The sequence below is a fragment of the Monodelphis domestica genome, chromosome 7 (genome assembly GCF_027887165.1).
Source record: "Monodelphis domestica isolate mMonDom1 chromosome 7, mMonDom1.pri, whole genome shotgun sequence".
In the NCBI taxonomy this organism is placed as follows: domain Eukaryota; kingdom Metazoa; phylum Chordata; class Mammalia; order Didelphimorphia; family Didelphidae; genus Monodelphis; species Monodelphis domestica.
Window position 1 is genome coordinate 208482964 of NC_077233.1, and position 19881 is coordinate 208502844.

Consider the following 19881-nt stretch of genomic DNA (forward strand, 5'->3'; position numbering starts at 1 on the left):
TTCTATTACCAAAAACCTTTTACAAACTATTACAACAAGGTGGCCTGTCAGTACCAGCTTTCAAACTATATTACAAAGCAGTAATGATCAAAATAATCTGGTACTGGCTAAGAAATTGAATGGTGGAGCAGTGAACTAGATTAGGTATAGTTTATACAATAGTAAATAACACAGTAATCTAGTGTTTTGATAATCCTTTGGGGGCAAGAGTTCAACTATTTGTGAAAAATAGTTGGGAAAATTGAAAAGCAATTTGGCTAAGACCAGACGTAGACCAACATCTGACATTATATGCCAAAATAAGGTAAAAATGGGTAAATGATTTAGATATAAAAGGTGTTATCATAAATTAAGGGAACATGGACATTTTTAGCTATCAGTTCTATGAATAGGAGAAGAGTTTATAATCAAAAAAGATTGAGAGGATCATGGGTAATAAAGTGAATAACTGATTACATTAAATCAAAAGGTTTTGCACAAACAAAACCAATACAGCCAAAATTAGAAGGAAAACAGGAAACAAGGTTGTGGGGGCTAGAGGGCTCATTTCTCAAATATATAGGGAACTGTTCTAAATTTATAAAAATATGAACTATTTTCCAATTGATAAATGGTCAAAGGATACAAACAGGTAATTTTCAGAAGAACCAACACAGCTCTCAATAGTCACATTTAAAAATGTTTTAAATCATTATTGATTAGAGAAATGCAAATTAAAATAGCTTTGAGGTATCACCTCACATCTAGATAGCTAACATGACAGAAAAGGAAAATGACAAGTGTTAGAGGGGATGTGAAGAAATTGGGACACTATTGCACTATTAGTGGAATTCTGGACTGGGCCAATCATTCTGGAGAACATTTTGGAACTATGCCCAAAGGCCTTTAAAGCTCTGCATCCCATTTGACCTAGAAATACCACTACTAGGTCTGTATCCCAAAGAGATCAAAGAAAAAGGAAAAGAACAAAAATATTTCTAGCATCTTTTTTTGTGGTGCCAAAGAATTGAAAGTTGAAGGGATGCCCTTTAATTGGGGGAATGGCTCAAAAAGTTGTGGTATATGATTATATTGGAATATTATTGTGCTATAAGAAATGACAAGCATGATAGTTTCAGATAAACCTGGGAAAACTTTAGTAACTGATGCAAAGAGAAATGAGCAGATATTTTATAGAGTAACAAAAATATTGCAATCATGATCAGCTGTGAAAGACTTAGCTATTCTGATTAAAACAGTGATCTAAGATAATTCCACAAGACTCATGATGAAAAATGCTATCCACCTCCAGAGAGAGAACTCTTAAGTGGAGATGGAAACATACTTTTTTCAGTTTATTTTTCTTGTGTTTGTGTGTATTTACAACATGGCTTATATAGAGTTATGTTTTGCCTGACTTAATATATGTATAATTAATATATTGTTTGCCTTCATGATGGGACCTCACATTGTTAATGCATAATAAAAATTTAAAAAGTAATTGGACATTAAAATATACTTCAGTGGTGACTTTTAAAGTTATGAAGTTATTACACTAAACATTTTTCCAGTGACGAGAGAATGAATTACAGAAGCTTCACAAAAAACTAGCACATGGTAGGTACTTAATAAATGTTTATTGTATCATATCAATTCAGTTCAAAAGACATTTATTACCTGATCATAGTGACCCATTGTAAAAATTAAATTAGTATCTAGCAATAAAAATATTATATTTTATGAAGTTTATTAAAGATTATTAGAATTCAAGGAATAAAGAAAACAAAAAATAAGAAACCATGTGCCCATGGCTGATTAGCCAATTCAGAATACCCGCACTTAGCTTACTTACTACATCATTGCAATGGGAGAACAGAGCATAGAAGAACATAGAAGAGGGCGAGGTAGGCCTTACTGTCACAATACTCATTGTGATCTCGCCCAGGTGGAGACTCAGGTGAGATTATGGGGAATTCTGGGAAATACCAAGGACTTCTGGGGATTGAAGTCTAGGGTTCAAATCTCCATTTTTACACCATTCAAGGAGTTTCAAAGATCAAAAAAACAGTCAATTGCTTTTAGGAATTTATAATCCTATAAATGAATGAACAAATGAAAAAAATTTACAAAGCACACATACTATGCAAAGCACTGTGCCAGGAAACTGATTGTTAGCAATGGGAAGGTAGACAGAAATGGGCTGCAAATGCCAGTTGGGGCAGTAGGGGTTTTGATATCAAATCAAAATTTTGGTATCAAAGAGAAATATCTCCAATTCTGTGCTTTTAAAATATACCATCTACCATGTACTAAGTAATTTGGAAGACTGCATGTCCTAAAAGATCCAAGCAACAGCTTTTAGCAGACAGCCTGTCAGATAGATGGCAATATATTATCCAGGTATTATCAAATACAACATAATTGGTACAGTGTTGCCACCTTGGCAGCTTCATATCCATTATGAAATTTTTTGTCAGCTTTCAGCAATATTGAACAACTGCCATGTGCAAGGCCTTGTGGGTAGACACTGAGAGGATAAAATGAATAAGAGTCCCTGCTTTCAAGTAGTTCATCATTTATAAGGGAAAAACAAAGTATACACACAAATACAGTACCTTTTTTAAAAGATATTTCTTGATGAAAATTATATAATTATGGTTGTCTGAAAGAACTTCAGATCAGGAAGGATCAAATAGAACTGATATTTGCCCTTGGTCTCAAATGATGGGTAGTAGTTCAGAAGAGAAAAAAAGTAAATGAAATGTGCAAATGTGTGAAGACCAGCTGGAACAAAGTATGTTTGAGAAATGGACAGTAGTTCAGATTGGGCTAGAACATAAAATTATAGATTATAATCTAATATGGAGGGAACAGAGATTATACATAATTATATATGAAAAAGTTTTGAATGTGGCTATTGCATAAGACATTTTGGACAGGGTTGGCTGATTAATCACAAATGCAGAACTGAAATTTTGGACACTTGACAATAGATTTGGAAGTCATACACCTAGAGATCACGGTTTGGAACAGGCATCATCTACAGAGAGGAAAGAACCAAGGACAAAATCTTGGGGTACCATTTATAATAAGAGGGATGGCAATGGAAGAAAAGTCAATAAAAAAGAGGATTGTTCAAAGGAATATGAAGAAAACCAATACATTTCAGTCATAAAAACCAAAAGAATGTTTCAGGAAGGGGGGTGGTCAAGAGTGTTATGTTACGCAGAGAGTTAATTAAGGATTAAAGAAAGAGCATTGGATTTAATGATTAGGAAGATGCTAGTGTCCTTTGAAGTAGCAGTATCAGTGAGGTGGTAAGTTAAAGGATATGTTGCAGTGGAACAGTGAGGAAACCAAATCTAATCAAAGTATAAAATTCAGAGATGAGAAATAATGGTAAGGTTGTAAAAGATCAAAGATTTTAGAAAGTGAGAGTTCAAAAACTTTAATGATCATCTAGTCCAGTCCATCCTTCCACAAAATTGTGAGCTCCTTGAGGACAGTCCTTGTTTCCCAGCCCCTAACTCTGTGAATTACACATAATATGTCAACTTAGTGAATGTTGAATGAGGTTAGGTCATAGCATTAAGTAGGAGAACTGAACAAGAACCCAGGTCTACAGACTAGATGTGGAATAAAGAAGACTATTCTTTAACTCATCTCTTCCTGTGCTACATTCTTTTCTATCTTTTCTTTATCTCGAGACCCCTAGACATACTTCATCTTTTCCTTTGCTTCAGCCTCCATCCTCTCTTCTGGTGCCCTTGATCTCATTCCTTCTGGTTGCCAACAGGTTTTCCCCACAGTCATCACCTTTATAATTTACCACTTCTTATTGACTCATTCTATAGCCAACAATTATGCTTAAGTCTTTTCCATCATTAAAATGCCTTCCCTTGATCCTATTATCTCTTGAAACTATTGTCATAGGACCAATGATTTATATTTGGATTGGATCTTAAAAGCCACTTAGTCCAAATACCTCCATTTATAGAGAAACAACCTATGATATGATCCAAAGGTTAGAGAGCAAGATTCCAATCCATCACCCTTTTCATTGTTTCTTGATGCCTCCCTTTTCTCAGCCAGATTCCCAAGAATAGCTACTTAGAGTATACATGTTGCCTTGACTTTCTTCTTATTCAATTCTCAGTTTCTTGAAGTCTGATTCCTTACCTCATTACTCCAACTGCTTTCTCCAATATTACTCATTACCTCCCAAATGCCAAATCCTTCTCTCAATTCTCATTCATACAGCATTTGACTTTGCTTATCACTCCTTTCTGGATACTGTCTTCCTGAGTTTTCATGACCCATCTCAGTTGGTTCTCCTATTATACAGATACCTACCAGATACACACAAACACAGAATTTCAGATCTATAATGTCTAGTCTTTCTCTTGAATTCTATAATCTCATCCCCCTTCAGGCCCTCCTGTCTAGTTTCTCTTAATTTGGAGAGCACTCGCTTCTACTCACACAGGTTCCCAACCTTGAAATCACTTAATTCTTCCCTTTCACACCCCAGAACCAGTCTTTTGTTGTATCTGATTGATTCTGCCTCTATCATTCCACTTTCTTCACTCACAGTTTACAACCTTAGTTGTCAGATTCAATGGACTTTTCTCCCAAATATGTCCTTTCTCTTTGGTTCTCTTGGTCATTCTGGTAGTTTTAGCTTTTTTAATCACTCACTACACTACTGAAATCAATGTTTAACATAATTTTTTTCTGGTCAATCCATTTAGCATACAAGCGATGGATTAATCTTACTGTCACTTTGATCACATTACTCTTTCTAAATAAAATTCAGACACAGGCCTGGTGTTCAAGATCCTTCACTATCAGTAACCTAACTTTCCAGCCTTAGGTCACTTTCTACCTCAAATGTACCCCCTATTCCAACCAAATTGGTCTGACTCTATCACAGGAAAACTGATGCCTATGTAGGAGAGGGAATGCCCTCGTGAAAGAAGTCTTGCAAGAAAAGAAATTTGTGTTGCCTTTAAATCATCCCTAACCCCAGGCAAAGAATTTCTTACTTTGGTTCCCTTGCCCTCCCTTGAAGTACCTGGCATGATATTGCAATACTTTTCTGTAACGTTTTGAAGAACCCCATACTTGTTTTAACAAGCCCTGAAAGCAGCCAGACATCAAAATCCCTTGAGGGCCTGGAGTTCTTGGAATAATGGAAATTTAGGGAATCTTGTATTTGCTATGTGACTGACAGGCCAAAACCTCTCTGGCCCAGAGTTTCACGTATCTGTAAAATGGGAAAATTGAATTAAACATCTGCTGCGAATAAGTCCCGGTTCACGGATGCAGGAGACAACCATGGAGGGAGCCCGGGAAAAGTCAGAAGCCGCACAAGTCTTGCCGTTGCTTATTTAGGGAATAGGGACGATATCTTTTTGGTCTCAACAATGTCTAATCCGCATGCGCCCCTCAGGTTGGAGGGTTTGTGTGGACGCTTGACCACTATTGGGCAATGACGGTGAGCCTTTCCTGGCAGAAATCGAAGCAAAACACCGCCATCTTGGGTAAGGTCAGCAGCGTGGGGCACCTCCTGCCCGAAACCGAAAAGCAGTGAAGCTTGAACGCCGCCATCTTTTCTGAGGGCACATTTCTAGCTCTTCCCCCGTCCCCCTCATTTAGATGTCCACTTCCAGCCCAGAGGGAACTGGGTAACATGCCGCCGGCTTCTCAAGGCCTAGAGCACAAACGGTGGTCTGGTAAACATTTCCGGCCCCCACAGTTCCTCCCAGTCCTGCGTGGGCGGGGCCAGGGCTGCCCGAGATAGCTGAGGCCAAAGAGACTCCCCCTGCCCGTCTGTGCCGCGGAGTATGAGCGGGTCCGGGCAGGGGGCTAGGGTCCTCGTGAGCTTCGCTGATGTGGCCGTGTACTTCTCCCCAGAGGAGTGGGGGCGACTGCGCCCAGAGCAGAGAGCCCTCTACAGGGACGTTATGCGGGAGACCTACGGCCACCTGGGCGCGCTGGGTGAGGAGCGCGTTCATGAAGCGGAGGGCCCGAGTAGCGGTGGGGAGGGAGCTGTCCGAGTGACCGACATGGAATCAGATCTCGCTCCACCATAATCTTGTGGCCATCCCCTTCCCCCCTCAGGTTTTCCAGGCCCCAAACCAGCGCTCATCTCCTGGATGGAAGAAGCAGCCTGGGACTCTGAGGCCAGCTTTCCTGAGGGTGAAAAGGAGAAGCGAGCAATAAACTTTGGAGGTGAGGGATGGGTGCAGAGTTTGGGACTTAAAGCCTGGAGAGATCCAAGTACTGACTACTAATTTGGGTGACAGTAAATTAGCAGCTTTGATGTGAAAATCAGTTCTGTGCCCTGGCAGGTAGGGGGTGTTGTTTCCTTTATTTTAAGGGATGATTTTTTCTGAGAGTAGAGAAATATAAAAGCAAAAGATAGCAGTAAAAATTTATTTTTATATGTAAGCAAAATAAGTTGGATTCTGAATTATTCTTTCCCCAGCAGGATCTAAGAACAAGAACAAAGAGAATAGAAAGATGCTTGGAACTGAGGAAGAACCTGTGATCAAGAGACTGGAAGATGTTGGACAGCCCCCAATTGGGACCTTGGAACACAAGGAACAGCCAGCAAAGCTTCCCTCAGCTCCCCATAGGGGCCACCCTCCATCAAGTCGAAGTTTCTGTGTCTACCCTCCAGCTTCTCCCACCAACAAACGCCATGGCTGCACCATATGTGGGAAGCATTTTGCCTGGCGCTCCACCCTGGTGGAGCACATATATACCCACACTGGTGAGAAGCCCTTTCGTTGTCCTGACTGTGACAAAGGTTTCAGCCAGGCCTCTTCACTGAGCAAGCATCGAGCCATCCATCGAGGGGAACGGCCTCATCAGTGCCCTGACTGTGGCAGGGCCTTTACTCAGCGCTCAGCCCTTACTACTCACCTCCGAGTTCACACTGGTGAGAAACCCTACCAGTGTGCTGACTGTGGCCGATGCTTCAGCCAGAGTTCAGCCCTGTCACAGCATAATCGGGTCCACAGTGGTGAGACACCCTTTCCCTGTGCCGACTGTGGCCGTGCCTTTGCCCATGCCTCAGACCTAAGGCGTCACCAGCGTACCCATACAGGTGAAAAACCATTCCCCTGTCCTGATTGTGGACGTTCTTTCCGGCAGAGTTCAGAAATGGTTGCTCACAGACGAACCCACAGTGGGGAGCGGCCCTATCCCTGTCCAGAATGTGGGAGAAGATTCAGCCAGAAGTCAGCTGTAGCGAAACATCAGTGGATCCATCGGCCTGGTGCCAGGGGCAGGAGAGGCCAGTTGGCTGAGGTACTACCTATGCAACTTGCCTCTGTCCAGGGAGATTTAGATCCCCCAGTGGGGTTCCAGCACTACCCAGAGATCTTCCAGGAGTGTGGGTAACTAGCTAAGGATTATGATGGGATGGGAGAAAACCAAAGGTCCAAGGACAGCCAAAGAGAACCCAGGGACAGACATAAAACCACCTGCTAATTGTCTCCTCTGATGTTATGAGAAAGCCAAGAGTTGCACAATGGACTATTACTATACCAATTCCCTGAGGGCCCAATGAGTGAGGATGGTTATCTTCCCCCGTCCTTTAAGTTTGTTCAGTCATGTTCAACTCTTCGTGGCTCTGTGGACAATAGCATGCCAATAGTGTCCAAGGGGTTTTCTTGGCAAAGATAATGGAGTGGTTTGCCATTTTCTACAGAGGATCAAAGCAGAGGCTGTGATTTGCCCAGGGTCACACACCAATTGTCTGGTCTTCCTCTGGGCCCAGTGCTCTATCCACTGAGCCACCTACCTGCCTCTTCTGAAGTTTACTGTCCTTCAAAACTACAGCATTTACTGCACCTGTGCCAAAGGGTACACCTTTGGAAGTCTCTACTAAATATCCCTGAATTCTCAGTCTTGAGCTGACCCCATCTTTGGTCTTTCTAATGTTTCTAGCAGCAAACTTCCCTATCCCACAGCAGAAAGATAGATATATAGATATGTAGCTCCTGGTTGTTAGGGCCAGGACCTCCCTCTGTTGTATGTACAGTATAGAAAAGTAAAGGAGTTTTCCTAAGAACTGCCTCTGTGTCTGTGTCAGCTGAGAATCTGAACTTCTCTCCCCCACCCATCCTCTTCATTCAGAGTTCTATTTTATATACATCTTTCCTCCTTATTACACCAGGAACAGAAAAATGGTAGTTTAAAATTTGATGGTAGAGATGGAAACAAGAAAAAAGTTTCCCAGCCCCTTTAATATAGTATCATATCCAGCTGGAAAGAGAGATGGAGAAGCCTCAGGTTTGGGAAAACCCCTGAGAATTTTGAAGTTCACTTGAACTTTCTGAAGCCACTTTAAACAAAAATAATTTAGGCAACAGAGAAGCAGCTCATCCTTCCTTAAGCCTCTAACCCAGTGGTTCTCAACTTTCTACTGCCGTGACCCCGCAATACAGTTCCTCATGTTGCAGTGACCCCAAACCAAAAAATTATTTTGGTGGCTACTTCAAAATTGTAATTTTGCTACAGTTAAGATTTGGAATGCAAATACCTGATATGCCTTATGTATTCTCATTGCTACAAATAAAACAATTTGAACATAGTGATTAATCACAAAACAATATTTAATTATATGTTGAGAAATATTAACTACTAATTCCAAAAAATAACATTTCACCATGACATAGCATAGGTTTAAATAAAACAACAGTGATATAACAGTAAACAACAGTGCAATATTTTGCAACAGTATGTTGCCAAATTCAGTGAGATGGTTGTGGTTGCTTCTTGCTTACCAATTCATAAATTCTTGGGGCAGTCTTTGCAAGGGCACAGCGAAGATCATTTTCCACAACAAGTCTACTTTGGTATTTAGACCTGATTACCAGCAAGCTGGAAAACTCTGTTTCACAAAGATATGTTGTTGGAAAAGGAAGAAGGTGCAGCACAGTCTCAGACAGAATAGGATATAACTGTAAACACTTAATCCAGAATTTTGTCAGTGGCATCATAGATAAATCGGTTCTCGCTGCATCATTGTTAATTAGGTCAATGAACTCTTCTTGTGCTGTCTCCAGAACATCTTCAACTTTCACTGTGAATGGACTTCTGGGCAAGTGCAAATGGGGTGTCAGGTAGATTAGGAAAGTATGATGAAATTTCATCTGCAAGCATGTGCAAATGTTCTTTCACAGAAGTTATTATAAAATTTTTGTCTGGCTCAATGTCATGTTCCTCAAAGAAGGCAGATAATGTAGGAAACATGTAAATTTTGTTTTTATCCAACTTTTCCAAAGCTAAAGTTTCATTTATAATGATCTAATTTTTTCAGACAAATCAAGGCATGTTGCATTTGGTCCTTGCAGTGATAAATTTAAGTCATTCAAGATGACAAAGATGTCCACCAAGTAAGCTATTTTCTGTAGCTCAGTTTTATCGCTAAACAGTGCTTCGAATTGCGGTCTTGCTTTCTGATTAAAAAATATTTTCAGTTCATCACAAAGCTCAGACACGTTTTAAAACTTTTCCTCTTGACAACCATCGTTGTTGGTTGTCTCTCGAACTGAGGATTACGATTGTCTTTGTGCGTTTTTGTGCACAAAGACACCTGTGCATGAAGATTTAAGTGGAAAAGTCGATGCACAGAGACAGTCCCACTCTCTCGGCGTTGGAAGCCTGGGTCCATTGGCACGAAAAGTCGTTACACCTGGAGACTTCCTCAGCTGCATTGGATGGCCTTGTTGTCTTTTGTGCTCCATCAAGCCCTAAGCACTCCACAGTGCCTTGCTGCATCGCCATCTCAGCCGTTGAACCTTCTTGTTGGTTTCTTCCGCCTGTTCCGCCAAAGCAGTCTTCACATGCTGGGTGAGCAAAGCCCTAGTTCACCAGGGGTCAACGTCGACTCGATGGCTACCCTCACAAGGTTTAGCTGGCCTGTGGAAGCCGTTGCCCAGGGTGTGGCCGCTGCCGCATGCTAGCAGCTACTGGGAGCCACAAGTGAGAGCTGGGTGTCAGGTGGGGGTCAGAGGCTGGAAAGCTGCCCTAGGAGGGCACAAGCCCTCCATACCAGAGATATTACCCCTCCCTGAGCACCCCATACACCCCTGACAACCATCTGACCAGTGTGAAATAACAGAGCATTGTTTGGCGCATCTAGCTCATTGCACAGTTGCCAAAACAGCCGACTGTTTAAGGTGCTCAAATTAACAAAATTGACACGTTATGACGCTTTTCATTACTTCTTGTAAATCTTGCGGCAGTGTCTTAGTCGCTAATATTTGGTGATGTATCATACAGTGTGTTCTGATTGTTTTTGGCGATTCATTTTTACCAAATGTTGAAATCCTGAGCGACATCCTAGCATAGCAGGAGCACCATCTGTGCAAACACCGCAAACCTTTTCCCAGGAGATGTTATGCAGTTTTAGAAAAGAACCAACTGTGTCAAAAACATCATGTGTAGTTGTTGTTTCAAGCGGTTTGCAAAAAAGAAACTCGATCTTTAAAGTCGCCATCATTAATATACCTCATGTAAACCAATAACTGGGCAGTTTGTCACATCTGTAGATTCGTCAAGCTGGATACTGAATATTGGTAGTGGTGCAGATTTAATTTCCTGGATCACCTGATCAAGAATACCGGCAGATATGTCCTCTATTCTTCTGCAGTGTCGTTAGATAAGGAAATTGTATTCAATTTCTGAACATATTCATTTCCAATCATTACTCGAACTATGTCTTTTGCAGCTGGCAACAGTAAATCCTCAACAATGGTGTGAGGTTTCATAGCTCTGGCGATTCTGAGTGCCACCAAATATGACGCTTCAACAGCTGCCACATTGTGTTTGTGGTACTGGCCACCAGTGTCAAATCTAGATTTCTTGAGTCCATCAGCTTTGCTTCTAAAATAGTTTATATCCTTGCCAGCAAAGCTTGGATGCTTCATAGATTCAACTGCTGAGAGAACTTCACAACAAATAACACATTGTGGCTTCTTAATTCCTGCTGTAATTATTGAGGTAAAACCATACTACAAGAAATCTTCAGTGTATTTTCTTTTCCTAATATTCTTGTCTACACGATCCATTGTCATGAGACGGTTTGCTAAAGAAAAAATGAAAGATTGTCGCTCCTAAAGAGTTTGTTAAAGTTTCCTATTATTTACTATTCCATGTGTTGTTTTCTATTACACACCTGTTACTATGACCAGGGGGCTGTATTCACATGCTTAACTAATGGATTTGTTTTTTTTCCAGATTAGTGGCAAGTTTTCTATATAGAACAGTGTGAACTATGTCATAGGATACACTGCAGTTTCTGCATAGCATGGCATCTTTCGGGTCTCTTTCACACTATGAAGTAGTGGTTTCTGCGGTGGAATCTATATCTCATTCACTTCCCCGTGAATTCCACAGATCCAGTGTATGGCAGAAATGCAGTTCTGGCGCATGTTTCTAACTCCTATTCAAGTCAATGGGAGGCCACAGCATATTCCGCTCAAAGATAGAGCACGTTGCTTAAATTTTTCAGCACTAGGAAAAACCCTAGTGTGGTTTTTCCTATGTCCTATTTCCAATGGTCAAAGTCCCATTGACTTAAATTGGAGAGGAAGAGATGTGTCAGAAACATTTTTCCGCCTCTTATTGAAATCAATTGGAGGCTGCAGCGGATTGTGCTGCTCATTGCTCAGGCCAGCTATGCCCACTCCAGTGCCAGCATCTCCCTTTCTCCTGCAGCCCCTCTGCCCCTGGCTGCCCAGGCTGTTGGGGTAGTGACGATGCCCTAACAGGCCTGTGCTGCCCCCGCTACTGGAGGACACCAAGGACGAGGACCTCCTGCCCGGCCCAGAAGGATGCCACTCCACATCCATCTCCACCACCATGCCCTCCTCTCCGTACTCTTCTTCCTCCACCCCGTCCTCCTCAGCCTTGAAGCCTTGGTTGTCCCTGCTCCACGCCTGGCAGGAGCACGAAGACAGCGGTGACGGGGTGGATCCAGCAGGAGGCAGCCTGAGTGCTGGGGCGGGAGGTAAGTCCTGCCTGGGGAGGGGGTCCACAGACACTGCCTTCTTCTTCCTGTCATCTCCCTCCAGCTCGAGCTAAGGCTTCACTTTTCTGGGGTTACTTGGCTGTTATTCGTTCCAGGAGTTATCCGCTCCAGGACTCGTTCTTAACCCCTCTGGAGCCAATGCCTGGGTGCTCTCTCTGGGTCTCTGAGTCCGGTCTCCAGGTAAATCCATCGCCCCTCATAGAGGGAGGGCTGCTGATAAGCAACTAATATTAATACAATGTGCGGGCAACAGGGTCCCCATTCTTTCTGAGATCTTGCTGTAAAGTAGCACAATTTCTCAACAGCTAAAGCCATTGGAAATATGTATTTTCCGATGGCTTTAGGTGATCCCTGTGTTTTGGTCATTTGATCTCCGCCGGGGTCGCGACCCACAGGTTGAGTACCGCTGCTCTAACCTATCCCCCCAAGAACCAGTTCTTTACTACCCTTTATTGACAGCCCTTGAGGTCCTCAACATGAGATTTTCAGACCCAACCAGGAATTCAGTAGATACCTCAATGGTGGAACATAGATCCAGCATTCAGAGTGGTTGCTTAATTGGCAGATGTATCATCGTTCTTCAGGAACACAAACATTTGTATCCAGAAGCCCATTGGGATGATGCTCTTTTTATCCTGAAACTCTGCCTCCCAATGTTGAGTCTATAACTATTGGTTAAGCACATTGATGCAATATAGTCTGAGTCTCTCCCACCAGCTCTGCCTTTAACCCTCATCCCACAACTGTTAGGACTGACTCGAACCTTCAGGATTAGATTCTTCTGAGCATGGAATAGACAGCTTCTCTTTTACATAGACAGAAATGTTTCATGACACTAGCTTTGAAGCATGTGATTCTGAGAAAGGTTTTGCTTAGGGGCCATTGCACTGGACTATGGAATGATAAGGGCCTTATCCATCAAATTCAACAAAGATTTCCAGTACAACTTAAAGCATCCAGACAACTGGCAATGACAGTCATTGTTCATACATAAATTTCTAGAACCACTTTAAAAAGCCATATTTAGGAATAGCTAGGTGGCACAGTGGATAGAGAGCCAGACCTGGAATTTGTAGGTCCTGAGTTCAAATCTGGCCTTAGATACTTCCTAGCTGTGTGACTGTGTGACCCTGGGAAATTGCCTATATTGGGCAATAACCCAATTGCCTGGTCCTTGCTACTTTTCTTAGAATGGATACTAAGACAGAAGGTACTTGAGTTTAAAAAATAGAAACTTCATTAGGGAGAAACAGTCGTTAGATTGATTGTTCCCTCATGGGAAAATTGGTGCTAAAACAGCTTGGAAACCTGATTTGGAACCTTTGCCACTTAGGACTCACATACAGCTTCTGATCAGGACTGTGGTTAAAGAGAACTGGCAGAAGTATGACCATTCCCCATTTTGAGCTCTCTTATGTATGATACTAATATTCTAGGAAAGGCTCTTCCAATAGTCAGACTACTACTAGGGTTTGTTTCTCAGCCATTTGGATTTATAGGTTGGTGATTAGATGTGAGCTCTGTAGGAAGTTCTTCTCAAGTCAGGTTTTCTCATCTATATAGATTCTCTGGTGCTTCCTGAATACAGTGGAAGCTCTAGACAAAATCCTTTCCATAAACAATGCAACCACTTGAATGTCTAAGGACAGAAAAAATGCTCCTGGTTAATTTCTGAAACCACACAGATTGGGTGACCCCAAAAGTCTTTATGAAATTTAAAGCTATTAATGTTTCAATTAAATCATATTTAATCTCTGCATCCCAGCCAAGTTCATATTCTGTTTGAGGGTTAATTGTATTGGAAAGCTGGAAACATTGCTGTAAATTTTAATAGCTTAAAACAGAACTATGACTTTTGGGACACTGTATGTCCTCTGACCTTTGAAAGTCTCCCTATTCCCAGGCCTTCTCCACTTGGGAGGTTCTCATTTTTACTCTTAGTCCCTGTGGTAAGAAAAGAAGAATCGAAGGGAGCAGCTGGGTAGCTCAGTGGATTGAGAGCCAGACCTAGCGATGGGAGGTCCTAGGTTCAAATCTGGCCTCAGACACTTCCCAGCTGTGTGACCCTGGGTAAGTCACTTGACCCCCATTGCCTAGCCCTTACCACTCTTCTGCCTTGGAGCCAATACACAGTATTGACTCCAAGACGGAAGGTAAGGGTTTAAAAAAAAAAAAGAAGAATCGAGATGCTAGTCACTTCAGAAACAAACCTCCAGCCTTTCCCTTTCCTTTTGAGCTTCTAGGCATCCTCATAGGAAATACAGGCTGTTTAGGGGAGACTGGTGCCCCTTCAGGGCTGCTCATCCAACTTTGGTGTCCACCCCACACCCAGCTCTCACCTATAGCACAAGAAGCTGTAATTTGCAGTGGCCACACCCTGTTAAATCATCTCAGCAGCTGGGCTAAACTAGGTTGAGGGTAACCAACAGGCTTCTCAAACCCATCTATGAGTTAGGAAAGTGTCCATCCTAAGTATGTAAAGACTTTCCCCCATCAAAAGGGGTGGGTAAGAACAATTTATTCCAGTAACCACAAAGGCTGTGGAGTGCTCAGAGCTTGGTTAGATATCAAAGAAGTATAGGTCATCCATTTCATCCCAAGCCATCACCAGTCATCTTTCCTTTGTCTTGCTTCTGATCTTGAATGACTGGAAGAGAGGGTGAGCCTGATGATTTTGTGCAATTCTGCCTCATTTAAACCTAATTTATGCGGGAGTCACAAAACATTACCAGTGAAGTCATTTTGGATCCTCTGAGTAGGAAGGACAATAACCAATCTAGGCATCCAGGCTGGAAAAGCAGCAAGAACAATGAATGATTCAGGGGCTATATTTAGTACAGCAGCAACAAGCAAACCTTGTCTGGTTCCTACCACGATCACAAAGAATACATTTCGCCAACAATCCTTTCCCAACAGGGTGTAGTGAGCAAGTACCAAAGGGGTTTCCTTCAGTTCTAGAGACCTACATTTCACATTCCTCACTCTAGGCCTCGATTTCTCTGAGAGGAGTGATAACAGATTTGAATCCTGTTTCTGACATTTAGTTTTACAAGTGTTCATGGGCAAGAAACTACTCTCATCCTTGTGCCCTCATAGAAAATGGATAGCACAGCACAACCAGTTTGCGATGTTGTGGGGAAACACTTTTAAGTGTTCTGTAAACCTTTAAGCACTACTGGAAACATGGTTATTATTTGGTCCTTCACCCTTATCACTTCTTACCTGCATTATTGCAACAGCCTCTTAAATAGGCCCCCTGCTTCCAGTTCCTCTCCTTTCCAATCCATTCTATGTAATCTTCCAAAATCTCAAATCTGATCATCTCATAAGATTACAGATTTAGAGCTGAAAAGAATCTCAGAGGTCTTGTCCCCAACTCTTCATTTTATAGATGATGAAACTTAGGCCCCAGGGAGAGGGGAAATCATTTGCCCAATGTCTCAAAGTTACCATTTCCTCTACTTAGAAACCTTCAGTGGTTCTCAACTGCCTCTAAAAAATATGTAAATTATTTAGTTCTCTAAAGCCCTTCACAATCTAGCTCCAGTATTCCTAATCATATTAGATATTACTATCTTTCATTGACTCAACTTCCAGCTGAACTAACCTACTTTTTATTTTCTCCATTTCCTGCCTCCTTGCTCTCTTCCACAGGTCCCTGAAAGCACTCCTTTCTTACCTGGAACTCTTAGGATCCCCTCAGACATCTCCACGAAGACTTTCTTAACCAATTTTTAGTATTCTCTTCCTACTCGAATTATCAAGCATATACTGATTTCTTTGCACATTCTATCTATACTATCCCTCCCCTACAATATAAGCACATCGGGAGCAAAGACCATTGTTTAGTCTTTGTGCTCCCAGTGCCTTAAACACAGTAGGGGCCGAATAACACTTGTTAGCATGGATCTGTGCCAAGTTCTTTCCAGGGGTGACTTTCACTGGACCCCAGGAAACCAAACCCCGCCCCCCCTCCACACTCCCACCCCCATCCCCGACTCAATTCGTCAAGATACGAAATCTGGGAAGTTCTTGGCTGCAGGAAAATAAGAGGCCGTGTTTTCCTCTTTCTCAAACCCGTTCTCTTCCTCTTTCCCCAAGCCCAAGTGTGGGGCAGCTAGGAAGCGCAGGGGCTAATAAATCTGAATTCGTGCGGACTCAGACACGACCTGTGTGACTCTGAGCAAATCTTAATGCCTATTTGCTTCAATTCTTCATCTATAAAATGGGGTCATACTGGGGAAAAAAATGGAAAACCACTTGGACAAAGTCCATGGGTCACGTAGAATCGAACACGACTGAACGACCAAACAATAACAGACCCAGGTATCCTGCTCCCCTTTTCCCCAATACACTCACCTCTCAGTGTCCCATTTCCCCCTAGGAGCCTTTACTCTTTGGCAAAAAGTGGAAGAAAGGGGGAAAAGCAGGAAACTGAGGACCCAGGAGTTCAGCGGTTTCAATAGAGCTGGGGGGAGGGGAAGGTAAAAGGGGGAGGGTGGATGAATGAGACAGGAAGCGGAAGGAAGCGCTCCGTCCTCCCGGTGTAGGTCCTCTCTAGGATTTCCAGGCTATAGAGGCTGGGAGGCGTTAACCCTTTAGTTTCTGGAATCCGTGAGCATCTTAAGAAGGCTCTTGAGATATGGGTGAGTGGGAGTTGGGGAGAAGATGCCTGAGGAGCGCAGAGGGGAAGGGTAGTGGAGGGGCGGGGTGCCTTTCTCTACTTTTGTCAAAGAGGGAAAAAAATTGAGAAGGAAAGGGTGGGGACTACATAAAAATCCTAAAGGACCACAGTTCTGCGCTCCCCTCAAGCCTTTTGAGAGCTAGAAGACCCCGCCCCGCGAGCGCCTTAGGGCCAATCAGGCTGCGCCTGAGGCTCTTCGGGCCGGGACTGTCAGTTAACGCCCCCGCGAGCAGCCGGGAGGGAGAGGGAAAGGGGCGGGGCACGAGATACCAGAGACCAATAGCTGGCCCCCTTCGGAGGAAAGAAGGCGGTGTTTCCAGAGCAGTCCTCTCGCCCCACCCCTGTGGCGGAGCCGTCTCCTTGGCAACGATCCTAGACTGGAGGGAGGGGCAGGCTGGAGGAAGGGTGGGAATCTAGGCTACAGTGCGGGGATGAGGCGGGGGTAGGGGACCTGGGTGAGTCTGGGGGAGCCCAGACCTGAGCTGTGCTCACCAGCTGGGGAGGCATGAAGGGGCCCTCTCCAGGGCAGTCGGGGGGCTCCGCTGACCGCCCCGCCGCTCCTGAGCCCCGCTGGAAAGCCGGGATTGGAGCGTCGCGGAGACCCCGCCGGCCTGGACGGAGGCGGAGGTTGATCTCTGTACCGGAGCCGAGGCACGAGCCCATAGGGCTGGCCCTCCTCGTCGTCACCAGAATCCGAGAGCAGCTGCTCCGGAGCTCCCAGGCACGCTTGCACGGAGCGAGAGGCCAGCAGACGGACCGACAGCCAGCCGAGGCCCTGGTTCGGAGAATCTGGGCTACTATCTTCACCCAGTCCGCCACCCCTGCGGCAGCTGTTGCTGTTCCTTTAGCACCTGCTTAGGCTTGCCCCTCGGGGCCCAAGGCCCTGTTGGCCCTGCATAGGGTTAATACCACCGAGTCGCACCTCCATGGAGTCCTAGAGCGGCAGCGGCGCCGGCCTAGCGGGGAGCTGGCGGCTCGCGGACACTTCCTGTGCAGGGGGCGGGGGGAGGGGGCTGGGCAGCCGCAGCCCAGCAAGGGGCTGGGGAGCCGGGCCACCGACACCTGGGTCCCAGGAAGGGTGTCTAGGGGTCGAGGACCGACGATCCTCGGTCCCAGGCCACCTTGAGTCTGGGAGGGGACAGGGCTGTGGGAGGAAAGAGGGAGCTGGAGGGAGGAGGGGGGCGGGGTTCGGGGTGGGGGGAAAGAGCTGGAGGCCTGGGGTCAAGACATCTGGATTCTGGGAAGGGGAGCTGGGCCCCACAGCCGCGCGCACGCACACGCTCCCCAGCGAAACCCGGTCTGCCGGGAGCCCGCTGCTCAGGTGACTAACTAGACCGCGGGGGCACCCAGGGCCCACGCCGAGAGGGAGCTCAGACCTGGAGGGCTAAAGAGGCAAAACTACTCTTGTTCTTCTCCAGAGGCTTCCCTCGGCTCCTGATTTCTAAGATGGAGCAAGAGGCCGAGCCGTGGGGCCTAGATCCCCAGAGTCCTGAGGACACGGAGAGTCAGAGAGGCACCCCTACAGGTGAGGGACTCTCTGGTTTCTAGGCTTCAGTTTGAGGAGGGAATAATTGGAATTGGAGAAGGCATCTAGTAGTGGAAGGATGGGAGGGAATTGAGGACTAAGACATAGAACATCTAGCAGTGGAAATTGGAGCACAGAATGTTTAGAATATGAGTTTTCAGACTTTACTTTTCTTAACACAGGCAGTGAATGCGGCAGACAGGAGAGTGTGAGTGATAATGAAGAAGAGACTCCTCATCAGGAAGACTCTGAGAATGAAGATGTTGAAGAGATACCCTTTGGAGTTGAACCTCAGAGTCCAGGCTTTGATGAAATTCCCGAGATGCCCCCAAGCCCTGAGGAAAAGGATCCTCTTGATCTCTCTTTGGAGGATGACCCCCTAGACTCTTATACTGAAGGGTATGAGGATCAACCCGCTAGGGACCTGCCATTGGGCACCACCTTTGAGATGCCCTCAGGGACTCTGCTTGCTGACCCCCGGTTTGAAATACTTCAGGAGAACCCTCTCAACCTCTCAGAGGCCATCCGAACCCAATCTAGGCGTGGGGGAGGGCCTCGAAGTCAAGGTAGGCAGCCCCCACGTCCCAATATCTGTGGCATCTGTGGGAAGAGCTTCGGGAGAGGCTCCACCCTGATTCAACACCAGCGCATCCACACAGGAGAAAAACCTTACAAGTGTGAAGTCTGTGGCAAAGCCTTCTCACAAAGCTCTGATCTCATCAAGCATCAGCGCACACACACAGGTGAACGGCCATATAAATGCCCCCGTTGTGGCAAGGCCTTTGCTGACAGCTCCTACCTGCTCCGCCACCAGCGGACCCACACAGGCCAGAAGCCCTATAAGTGCCCACACTGTGGCAAGGCCTTTGGCGACAGCTCCTACCTCTTGCGCCATCAGCGCACCCATAGCCATGAGCGACCCTACAGTTGCCCCGATTGTGGCAAGTGCTACAGCCAGAACTCATCCCTTCGAAGCCACCAGCGTGTCCACACAGGCCAGAGGCCCTACAGCTGTGGCATATGTGGCAAGTCCTTCTCACAGCGCTCAGCCCTTACCCCTCATGCCCGAAGCCACACCCGAGAGAAGCCCTTCAAGTGCCCTGAGTGCGGGAAACGATTTGGCCAGAGCTCTGTGCTTGCCATTCATGCCCGAACCCACTTACCTGGCCGAACCTATAGCTGCCCTGACTGTGGTAAAACCTTTAATCGATCATCCACCCTGATTCAGCACCAGCGCTCCCATACAGGTGAACGGCCCTATAAGTGTGCTATCTGTGGAAAGGGCTTTTGCCGCTCCTCCACCCTCCTACAGCACCACCGAGTCCATAGTGGTGAAAGACCCTACAAGTGTGATGACTGTGGCAAGGCCTTCTCACAGAGCTCCGACCTCATTCGCCACCAACGGACGCATGCAGCTGGGAGGCGCTAACCATAGGAACCCCAGGGAGCAGGAAATGGGTTACATTGGGAGGGAGTGGGATAAGCAGCCTAGAGACATAGGTAGAGTTTTTTGGGGGGGGAAGGGAGAAGGGTTAGGGTCAGGCGTTTTGTTTCAGAAGGAAATTGAACATGAAACTCCCTTCAGAAGTTGGGGGTAAAAAGACTTCTGGAGAAATGAATTGAATGCTTTGGCTTTTTATGGGA

At 45.0% G+C, this 19881-nt stretch overlaps 1 protein-coding gene across 1 annotated transcript; it reads left to right on the forward strand.

The window, feature by feature from the left end:
* Positions 1-1604: 1604 nt before the first annotated feature.
* Positions 1605-19666, forward strand: ZNF768 (zinc finger protein 768). Its single transcript, XM_056806302.1, has 9 exons — positions 1605-5979; positions 6103-6213; positions 6470-7387; positions 10769-10829; positions 11769-11992; positions 17237-17550; positions 17651-18033; positions 18131-18237; positions 18420-19666. Exons 1-9 carry the CDS (start codon positions 5826-5828, stop codon positions 19664-19666), a joined length of 3519 nt encoding a protein of 1172 aa, XP_056662280.1. The 5' UTR covers positions 1605-5825.
* The last annotated feature ends 215 nt before the right edge of the window (positions 19667-19881 follow it).

Excerpts from the sequence above, each read along its gene's own strand:
- ZNF768 (XM_056806302.1), top strand. The coding sequence starts at position 5,826 with ATGAGCGGGTCCGGGCAGGGGGCTAGGGTCCTCGTGAGCTTCGCTGAT. Across the intron at positions 5,980-6,102 it reads CGGCCACCTGGGCGCGCTGG|GTTTTCCAGGCCCCAAACCA; the intron begins GTGAGGAGCGCG and ends TTCCCCCCTCAG. Across the intron at positions 10,830-11,768 it reads GCTGCCACATTGTGTTTGTG|GCCTGTGCTGCCCCCGCTAC; the intron begins GTACTGGCCACC and ends ATGCCCTAACAG.